This window comes from Poeciliopsis prolifica, unplaced genomic scaffold (assembly GCF_027474105.1).
Source record: "Poeciliopsis prolifica strain line A6 unplaced genomic scaffold, Auburn_PproV2 SCAFFOLD043, whole genome shotgun sequence".
Classification (NCBI taxonomy): domain Eukaryota; kingdom Metazoa; phylum Chordata; class Actinopteri; order Cyprinodontiformes; family Poeciliidae; genus Poeciliopsis; species Poeciliopsis prolifica.
In genome coordinates this window covers 3,955,232-3,966,226 of record NW_026562418.1, presented here as the reverse complement: position 1 = coordinate 3,966,226, position 10,995 = coordinate 3,955,232, and the positions used below count along the sequence as shown (strand labels likewise).

The 10,995-nt window shown below is 41.3% G+C and overlaps 1 protein-coding gene across 1 annotated transcript; it reads left to right on the top strand.

The window, feature by feature from the left end:
- The first annotated feature begins 270 nt into the window (after positions 1 to 270).
- edn2 (endothelin 2) lies at positions 271 to 3,364 on the top strand. Its single transcript, XM_055055963.1, has 5 exons — positions 271 to 496; positions 989 to 1,142; positions 1,261 to 1,374; positions 1,985 to 2,059; positions 2,155 to 3,364. Exons 1-5 carry the CDS (start codon positions 271 to 273, stop codon positions 2,240 to 2,242), a joined length of 657 nt encoding a protein of 218 aa, XP_054911938.1. The 3' UTR covers positions 2,243 to 3,364.
- Positions 3,365 to 10,995: the final 7,631 nt, after the last annotated feature.

Genomic DNA, 10,995 nt, shown 5'->3' with positions numbered 1-10,995 from the left:
CTAATATAAGCATAACTACAGATAAAAAAAGATAAAAGAGAATGACAGAAGATGATAAGCATCTTGTAGAGATGTGGTCATCATGAGCTGTTTAGAAATATTCTCATCCTGCAGTTGTTATTTTCAGTTTCCTGTCTGAATGACATTCCATGAGGAGACGGCGGCTTCACTTCGGTGACTGGAATGCTGTGTGTCACCGTGATGGAGCGGAGGCATGGGGGTTTCAGGTGGCGACTCGGCCAAGTTGTACAACAACAGCCAAGTCCACAGATGTGGGAGGAGCCTGTGGGGTATATAAGCAGACGCTCCTGGCTGCAGCTGAACACAAGGCACCTGTTGCTACTGCTGCACAGAGTTCAGACGCAAAACCTGTCCACTGACTTGACCGAGTCGACTGACCGGCGCCTCTTTCATCCAGCTCCACACAGAGCCACAATGGACCGCTTCCAGAGCAAGATGCTGGGTTTGTTCATCATCTGCATGTCTCTACAAGATGGTAAGTTGTTTTCTTTTATTATTATAATTATTTTTATCAATATTTTGTTTGTAGCATTGACATTCTTGGAAGTTGGGCACTTGTTAAGGATTTCTGGTCTGAGTAAAGTTCTAAAACCTGGAAGGTTCTTTTATGTATTTTTGTTTTGGATGATGGATTAAAAATAAAGATGCTGCTGTTTTATTTGACTGGACTTTGACCAGTAAACAGAGAGCATAAATAGAAGGAATGCGTTCTTCCATGGAACACTTGACCTCGATAAGAAACACACCTTCTATTAAAGCTTAAACACAATGTCAGCATAGCACTGCTGATCCGGGCACTTCTTTTCAGGATAATGTATAGTCTTAAATGGAATAAGTAAAATAACTGATATTTATGCAGCAATGGGTCCAGATTAGACACATTATATGCCTCTTTATGGGTGCGTGCAATAAGTTCTGAATGTGCATTATAACGCTGACTAATCTCTGGATCTCTGGTACCTACCAGGCAGTGGACTCCCTTTATCAGACCAGCAGGAAGCGCTTGTCTCAGAGTCACATCTGCGCCACATCAGGACCAAGCGCTGCTCCTGTAGCAACTGGGAAGACAGAGAGTGCATCTACTTCTGCCACCTGGACATCATCTGGGTCAACACACCGAGGTGAGGTTCAATGCAGCTTCAGACAAAGATGCTGCTGGCTGGTTTTGTGTCTAATCCTTGCCAGGAGGTGCTTTGATAAGCTATCTCCATCTAAAAATGCTTCACTTGTCCCTGACAGCAAACTCCTTCCTTATGGCTTGGGAAGTTCTGCGTCTCGCCGTCGCCGGTCAGCCAGCCGATGTGAATGCCGCGATCCTGCAGATAAAACCTGCCTTGGCTTTTGCCATAAAAGGTGAGCGATGTTTTTTTTTCTGTACACCTGTATACTTACCTTGCAGGAAAGTCAGTCTTTTCCCCCTCATGACTTAATCTGAGTTTGCGAGATAGTATCAGAGTAGTTTCCATGACTTCCTTGGTCTTAAGTGATACGTCCAGAAAGCATGTCGACCCAGAGCCAGAGAGAAAGCTACACGATTGGACGTGTGATAGTGGCTCTGTCACTGTCACACGGTATGACGGTGGTGGCAGATAGCAAAACCTGCATTTCTTTGGTTAATTAAAAACAAGGCTATTTTTAGGAAGGTTTACATTTCTGTTGTGGCTCAATGGAGTTCGTGTTGCGTCTTCACCATGTTGTGGTCACAAAAACACCACAGTGGATGACTCATTTATCTCTTGATGTTGTCCTTGAAGATGTTTTGTAAGGCACGTCCTGCTTTTTAGCCATAAAAATAGTTACATTAGAAATCCCCAGGAATTGCCTGAACAGTGCCCCCCACAGCAGGGTCAGGTTTTAGATCTCTTTTTCTAAGGTTCCAAAATGTGAGATCAAGTTGTAAAACATCAATATTTGTGGTTTAGTTTCAGTCCTAATTTTAACGACGGCCTGTTTCTCTCCACAGTCCTGAGGACGGCAGGACGGAGGTCTCGCAAAAGGTTACTGACACAAACAATCGCAGACTTCTTACAGCTTTGAGGTAAATGGAAAAACTCACATTTCTGTTGGATTTCTGTGGTTATTTCTGTTCAACAACAAGGAGTTTCTAACCAGGATTCTTGTTTCATCTCTCAGATCTGTGGTCACGCTTAACATGGCAATCGCAAAAGGTATTCAGTCATCAAACTCTTCAGGAACCAAGAAGACCAAAACAAGAAGGTAAAGGAATGACGATCCGAGCAGCTCTCTGACGTAATGGATCCTACCTCCCAGAGGGGAACCAGAGACCCTGTGAGACTCCTCCAAACTCTTACTGACTCCAGAGCTCAAAGGGATTCCCCTTCATGTGGAAGCAGGAGTGCAGACATGAAAGCAAAAGGGGGAAAATGAAGACGTGTTTCAAACTTTGGGAGACTCCATAGTTCTAAATGAGGAACCCTGAATGGAGGAACAAACATGTGCGAAGATGTAGTCGTTTTCTCCTCCATGGACAATAATGTGCCAAATCACAATTTATATGTAGTCACTGGTCTCCCTCAATCAGAGATACCAAAATGATGTCATTTCTGAAGGGTCAGATATTCAAGAAAGGTCAACAGCTCCAACAGGGACTGGGAATTGGGGCTCAGTGGATGAAACACCAACATTGATTCTCTGGATAGACCTTGAAATTGAGAACTGTGTCATTTATATCCACCTAGATTTTCTCTCTATATATATCTATGTATATTTCATCTGCATTATTTCAAACATCCCTGCAGACCTTTGCTTCCAAACTCCTCTGTATCAGAGGTGGAAACTGTTGTCCTGCTTGACCTTTAGGACAAACTTGCAAATGTCTTTTGAAATGATAAAATGATGAAATGTTGAAACCGGCAGCTAGCTCAGGCCTGGGTCACACAGCTGTGGTGAAGTGAATGTCATCTCTCTGGGTTCTTTTGAGGTTTGCCAGCTCCTTCCTGTTTGCTGAGCAGCGGCGATGCTGCAGATCTATTGTGATGGCTCAAGTGTTTGTTTTTATGAGAGTATAAGCCCGAAGGTTTGTCTGAAAAAAAAAAAAAAACCCAAACAAAAACAAAAGAACGCATCAGTGTCCCAATAAGAATCCATTTATTCCTCTGTAATTCATCAGAGGAACAGTAGTTGGCGCTGCAACCTGCGACTGAATGTGGATTCGCTCCGTTTCAATCACTGCCAAGCAGAAAACATCTCAGCACTGAATGTCAAGTTCAGTTTACAAACTTTTTTAATACGAACACAGTAATTGTAAATAGAATAATTTATTTATTGCCTAACTTATTGAGAAATGTATTTATATTTCTATAATTGATGTCAAGAATTTTGTATGAGAATAAAAGAAAATGTTAAAACTATTCATCTTGTATATCTTGATGTTTTTCATTTTTGTTTTTTGTTTCTTTTGTTTGTTTGATGGAAGATATGATTTAGTCGTTTTTTTGACTTTTGTTTCACATATCAAACATGAAGTCAAAACAGGTTTCGATCACATTCGGAGCTCACTGTGTTTTCCCTCTGGCTAACACTGAGACTTTGGTGCAGGCTTTTATTTCTACTGTCCTGCTTTCAGGTTTTCATAAGAAAAATCAGTCCATCATCCAGCTGTTACTGCGGTTTTGTGATGTACTGCAGACCCGGAGGTCCTCTGGTTCTGGTCTACCAGCCAGTGCCTCCAGGACACTGCAAAGTTTTTTTGTTGTTGTTTTTTGTTATTGTTGTGGCCTAAAATAGCAGATTTTGCTCGATCTTTTTGAAAAAGGTGCAATTTTGTGAAAGATTTGTTTTTCCCATAATGTTGGAGTTGAAATTGCTTCACATAACCTCCCTAAAAAGCTTCTCAATATAGTTCCTATTTAAAGTGCAAATAACATTTTCAATACCTTCTTGAAGTGGCATCTTAACACAAAACGAATCATGTAGAGAGGAGAGGTCAAAGTGCAAAAGAAGAATCACATATTGGTCTTTTGTGTTAGCATGAACTGTTTCAAAACATGTTACTTGTAAAATAAATAAAATTCAAAAATAAAGACAAATCTTACCGCTTTGCATCAAACATGCCGGGATGATGGGAGTTCTCCTTCCTGCCACCTTGAAATATATGATGATATGAAAATGAAAGTAAAACGCAGCAAATAAAAGAGGTTAAAAAAACACTTAAAAATGCATGTGATGTTGATCAGAAGAACAGATTTTCAACATCTCTGGTTTAGGCTCTAGATCAATCTGGCTGTTTTGGACATTAAACTCTGTTTTACCTGCACTGCATGCAGCGTTATGCTCCGGCTCCTGGTTGTTTGTCAAAAGAAGGCGTGCACACGAATCATACCCGAACTTTGGACCAAAATATCTAAATGGAAGAATTAACCCAGCAGCTGTGGTGTGTCAACAACACGCAAGGCTGCAGGCCAAGGTTTTACTTCCCCATTGCTTAGAAAGAAATAATGTGACATTAAGGTGCAAGGATTCTGAGGTCAAGTGGGATTAAGTAAGAAATGATAAGAGTTTGACTTTTGCAATAAAAATAAGAGGGACTTGCATGGATTAGAAATGAGAAAGACAACTTAAAGTCCAGTAGTAGTTTCAGGATCAAGACTCATTGCCAACTCAGTGACTTTCATTGCTATATTTAGTGACATTTCAGACAAAAATATTCATATCAGCCAAAATCAAAATGGGCGAGATCTGGGGATCGGCCAGAAAATTGCAGTCGGTGCAGCTCTACACACATATTCATGACATTGTTTGATTAAATTCATTCCTTTTAGCGTTACTCCAAAAGTTAAACATGTCATTTACACCTGGTGAGTCTTTCTCCCCTGAGGATGTGGACCGGTACCGGTACTGGACTCATTCTACCTTCATATGATTTTAACAGAAGTTTCACACAACTTAAAAGTTGGTGGAAAAATAATGTTTGTTTTAACCACAAAATCATGATGTTCATCACCAAACGACAAATCCCCCAATTACAGCATGGAGCAGCTCATCGATGTAGCAGCCATGTAGCCGGACGTAAAAACATTTTGCTAGATAATGTCAAACATTGAGAAGTTTTAATTATTGTTAATGATAATTATTACTTCAAAAAAATAAATAAATACATAAATTTGCTCCACTTGGGGGCCCCTCAGCGTCCCTGAGGCCCTGAGTGGCTGCTTAGTGTGCTTGTGCCTTGGGCTGGCCCTGCTCACAAATGTAGTCTTTGAAAAACCTTCTGTTTGCAAATTACTGTCCAAGAAATTCTGGTGTCTTTCAAGCCCTCTCTGCAGATTGACAGTTCAAAAGCAGGAGTGTCTGCTTAACATTTAACTAGTGACGGGGCGCACCTTCAACCCGGTGAGAGCCGAAGGGAGCAGAGTGAAACCCAGGGTGTTATTACCGCACACGGCATTTCTTTGAGTGTTACAGTCACCTGTTGATCCATGGTTGAAAAAAAAAAGAAAGAAAGAAAGAAAGAAAAATCTGCCTGTGAGGCGACGTTTACTTAAGATAGGCTGTTCTTGGAGGGCAAACGTGAGCTCAGGAGTTGTTCATAACAGAGGATGTTGAGTGACATTTTTTTTTCTCTCTCCAAAATTATCTGCAGGACATCCTGGACTCATGGGTCAAGTCTGTGAGACTTACAGACTGACTGAGGAACTGGCTGGATTTAAAGTCACACACAGGATCATTTGGTTCAGCTCTGGGGGGTTTTAACAGCATGGATGGGGGGAGGAGAGGACACAACCTGACCATGAAGTATTATTATGGGCTGGATTCATGTGAGGCTTTTCTATTTTCACAAAACCACTTTACAGGAGAGTCACTTTACTCTCTCAATATGCGTTTTCATTAGAAATGTGCGCAAATTTTTGTCAATGTTCTGCTGATGTCGAACAACCATAATTTCGCAACTGCAGTATTTCCATTAACTAAGACATGAAGTTAAAATCCCACATGAATAATCTCGTTCACTCAATAAGTTATAACGTGAAATACTGTACCTCTATTTCAATACGGTCACAAAGCACAACAAAAAACCTTTGGTCGAAAATGATGAGTTTATTTGAAATTGCCATGTTTTCATTTATTGGAAACATGGCAATTTTTACAAAATTGCAGTTTATTGTTGCAATTTCAATTTGCACAATACCATGGTTGCCACGGCAAGATGGAGCCACAGACTCACAGATGACACCTTTGGAGAAACGCCTTCCCCAGAGGTGACAGTGCAACAGGAGGGAACTGGAGTAAGTTAGTCCAACTGAACCAGTGGTGAGCAATCCAGATATCTCCCAGGCCCAACACATGTCAATCAGGTAGCAGAATGACCTACTAAGTGCAGTCAAGTTCTCCATAGCTTTGCTTTAACAACCTCATTATTTGAAGCAGAGACACATCTAAAGGTTGCAGGACACCTGCCCTCAAGGGTTGGATCAGGGCTGCCCACCCATTCATCATCTAGAATTAACTGGTCGACGTGTGCGACGGAGTCTGAATGGCTGAGTCAGAGCACTGAATGAAAACAGGATGCTGTTTCTGCATTCCTGCTGAATTCCAGGACAGAGCTGGTGGATGAGGACAAACAACGGGAAAACAAGAGCGTGTTTATAGCCGACGCGCGGATCTGATAGGGGCTTGATGAGGGAGAAGATCGCTGGATTATGTCAAGAAATGTAATCAGTTCGTCGTCACTGCGCAGTATTAATTATTAAAGTATTCACACTGAAGCTTTGCATCTACCTTGTGGAGCACAGAAGAGCTGCAAAAACAGAGAGGACAAAAACGGTCACTTTTCACAAATGACCTCTCTTTGTTGGTACAAACTGTACAAAAGTTTACACATGTGCAGCATCATCTCCACACGATCTGTCAAGTTAAGGTTCAGCTATGCTGCGTTTCTCATTCCAGGTGAAACAGAACAGAAAATGTTGCTCTGTGCTGCACTTTATAAAGCGAAGCTAAGATTCAAGGATTCTGAGATCAGCTGGGATTAAGTAAGAAATGACAAGCGTTTGACTTTTAAAACAAAAGTAGCGGAAAATAATTGTCTTTTCTTCTGAACTTGAATGCAATAGCAACAAGAAAGTTGATTGCATTTCAGTTTTCAAGTTGATTGAAACCCAGCAGAGATCAAGACTCATAAAGCTGGACATTTTTTGCCAGACCTTTTTATTTTCCACCAGTTTGACAGACAGCATTTTTTAAAAATCTGTCATGTACTATTTTTACCCGTAAATGTATAATCACATTAACATAGGCTATTGAGCCGCATTTTTTTGCGGTTCAGTTAACATTCACCTCATTGAACCGTGAACCCAGATCCCATCACACGTAAAGCAGACAAAATGCACCTACATTTTTCTCCATAGTGACACAAACCTCCTACTGTGGCCCCAGTAACTTCACCTGCTGTTGTCTGAACGCACAGTGTCTCACATTTAATGAAGCAGCATGTCTACAAATAAATTTTAAAAATCTATTTTTCATTAATTAATTTTATTTGCCTCTGCCATGAACTCTGTGTAGAATCTATAATCCACATCCGTCAAGGGTGAGAATTCTAAACTGTCAAATGAACGACAGGCTTCAAATTTTTCCATTGTTTAAAATAAATATGGGAAATATTCCGTTAACGGGACCTCTGAGCTAAAGTCTTTGAAAACCCTTCGGTTTGGACATTACTGTCCAAGAAACTGTGGCTCCGTTAAAGCCTCTGCAAATGTTAGAAGTCTGAAAATGTCCTGAGTCTGTCTGCACACAGAAACATGGTGCCACCTCGTCTGTTTTCGTGTTTCCAGCTCAGATCCAGCCTGAGTCTGACTGTGATCACACCGCGTGCCAGTCGCCACGTTCTTTCTCTTCCTGGGTTTGTTTCTGAGTTAGCTTGCGGAACAGACTGCTCCATCTCCACAACAGGCCCAAACACCACTGATACCAAAACATGAAGTCTGGCCTCCGACCGGCAGAACGGAAAGCAGCCTTTGATTAGTGACAGCGAGTTGAAGTGGTCGTCTCTCTGCATGGAAGAGGAACTTTCCAGTCGCTCCAGAACAGGAGTCGTGACTTCAGAGGACTTCCTTTAAGCGTCAAGAATAAACACTCACTGAGCTGTTTGGAATAGCAGGCATTCCTGGATGCTTCCTCACTGAGTTCAGAGGTGACATCCATTAAGCGACGTAATCACTCAAAGACAGAGATGTTTAGCAGAGCAAAACGAATGTAGTCAATGTTTCCTAAAGGAACTGTCAGCATTGTTTCTTCCAGTAATAGTTCCAGACATTCCTGTCTGCTGAAGGAGAAGATCTGTCTTTATTCTCTTAATGGAAGCTTTTCAGCAGGCCTGCACTGGACAACATTTTTCAATTGATGGTAGAGATTGCCATTTCTTCTGCTGTGTGTGAGCACACGTAGGCTAGATGAGGCGATAGCTGCTAAACGGGAATGTGAGAATCGTCTTCTCACATGTAACAGTGTAAACAATCTTTACTGCTCTGTAAACGCTCTCTGTCCTCGGTGCAACACTGCTGATGAAAATCTCCGATTTGCTTTTGTGGCACCTGGCGATGTCCGTCTTCTGACTTCGGCAAGAAAACACGGGGCATGTGAAGGCGTGATGGACAAAGGCAGGGCGCTGTGAAAGAGGCCAGGGACACGGTCCTGACATGCATGTCCACTGGCACCACATGGACGTGTTGAAGGTAACGCGTCACCTTGGTAACGCGTCACCTTGAAACTGCGTGTCAGAGATATCTCGCATCAGTTTTCCTCTACTAGTGTCACAGACACTGGTAGTGGGCTGCATCATTCAAGAGGTTCCTAACAAAGCAGTGCAACTATGGAGATGCAGCCTGTGAGCTGTCCTTTTAGTAACAACCTAAATATTCACAAGCATCCTTTTGATGCACTGACATAACTTACTTACTGTCTTTCAACCACTTTGAAAAGCTTCTCTTAATCTTTCTCGCTGTTTCTTCTACCTACCCATGTTTAACTTCCTGCAACAGCTTCATTTCTGGTCTCAGGCATTTCACACCATGTATAGAAGAGCCTTTCCCTCTTGCCATAGTTTTGTGTCACTGGTTGAACATTCACTCAAGAGACCAACTGAGTGACTAACAATGATCTACAAACACATTCGACGTGTGATTGGATGCTGCCACAGACCCCCTGATGTGCACTTTCCCCTGCTAACGTCCGAGGAAACGGAAAGCGGCGCCACCGCAGTCCTCAGCCAAACAAGGTCACAAACCCTAAATCTGAACTGATAAATGATCTACCTGCCTGCAGTATTTATTATTTAGTTCTCATTAAATCTCAGACAAAACCTCAAGATGCAGCTAGCAGGTGAGGGGGCCTTAATGTGTGTACTGTGGCTTAATGTTTGATACGCCACACAAATGACATCATGCTGCGGTGCGCGGTGTGCAAAACTAAAGAGCAACGCTTGATTCATGTCTTGGTTATGTTGCCATTGCTGTCCCTGACAAAGACTCTCCAAAAATGGAAGTGAGCACCTGCTTCTCCGGGGTGAACGCCAGGAAGTCAGGCGTGAAGAATTCCTGCATCCGTTCCTCCCACAGATGTAATTTACTGACATGCGAGGAACTTTCTCGCCTCTCTGATGTTGCTCTAAATGTGGATGTTTGGTGGAAAATCTTACAAATCCAAGAAAAATGTTGTGCAAGTGCCTTGCAAAAGAGTTCATGCCCATTGAATCACATAGAATCACAACCTTTTAAGCATTTCATTTATGTGTTTCTAGGGGAGAAATTGATGGAAAACAATATGAAATATAAATCAAATCCAAAGCAAACCACTGCATTGCAAAGTCAGCAAATTAGCGAACAAACACTTTAATTAGATGATTATGGATACTCTATGAAAACATTTGGACATCATAAAGACCAGTTAACACAGCAACACAATCAGGATGAAGTTATGGAAAGTTCAAAGTAGATATTACACAAACATTTCTTTAAGCCATCATTTCTCAACTAAAATGTTCTTTTTATTTAATATGAAATTCTAATGTGAAATGTTATATTTTTTATTCACTTTAAGCAGAATAATGGTTGATGTTCACTCTGCCACACATCACATCAACGACCAGTGAGTCCTTTTCGCTCTATAAATAGGCAGTGCTATTTTTTGTCCAAGCCGGTTTTACTAGTTTAGTTCTTTAAAAATGATTCTGTTTTACATTTTAAGCACAATTTAAAAGCAATGTGTGATTCTCACCGGTTGAGTTTCAGTACATTTTTATTCATTACTTTTGTCGGTTTAAAGTTATTTTGGTGGCCATTGTAGGATTTCCTGTCATGGGTACCAACTGATTTTGTCCAGATGTGCTTGGACAGAGACGATAATATTCTGAGCCAGGGAGAAACAAAGACATTGAACAAAAGTGACGCAAAAATACATCCTTACAGGAAGACATTGTTTTCCAGTGTCAGTGACAAATGACAAAATGCTTCACAAAGCGCCGCACATTTTATCCACTCTGGCAGTGAGGATGTAATTATCATAATTAACAGGCTTAAAAACATTGATCTGTCTGGAATGAATCCACTGTGTAAATCTATGTCGATGATTGAAGATCTCCTCCAATGTGACAGAGCTTAGAAAACACCGGGTAACATTTTTAGCCTCTGAAATTATCATTTGTTTTGTTGTATTTGTAAGAAATGTTGAAACATACGTATTTTCCATAGGTTCTTTGTGTTGGCCTGTAGTCTTGTATTGTGGCAAAGCAAGAAAAAAATCAATGGGTTTGAATTACTCACATGGCACCACGTCTGTACACTGATGTACGCTGAACAGAACTTTACACGTGAGCGACCCACTGATCTCTGAGACTAAAGCTTCACTCCTCACTGCACTGAACCGTTGTTTTCCCAAATAGTTTCTCTTTCTTTTCTCCCCAGGCGCTATAATGCGAGGCATCTGACACTTACAGTACATCCCAAAAAAAGAAAC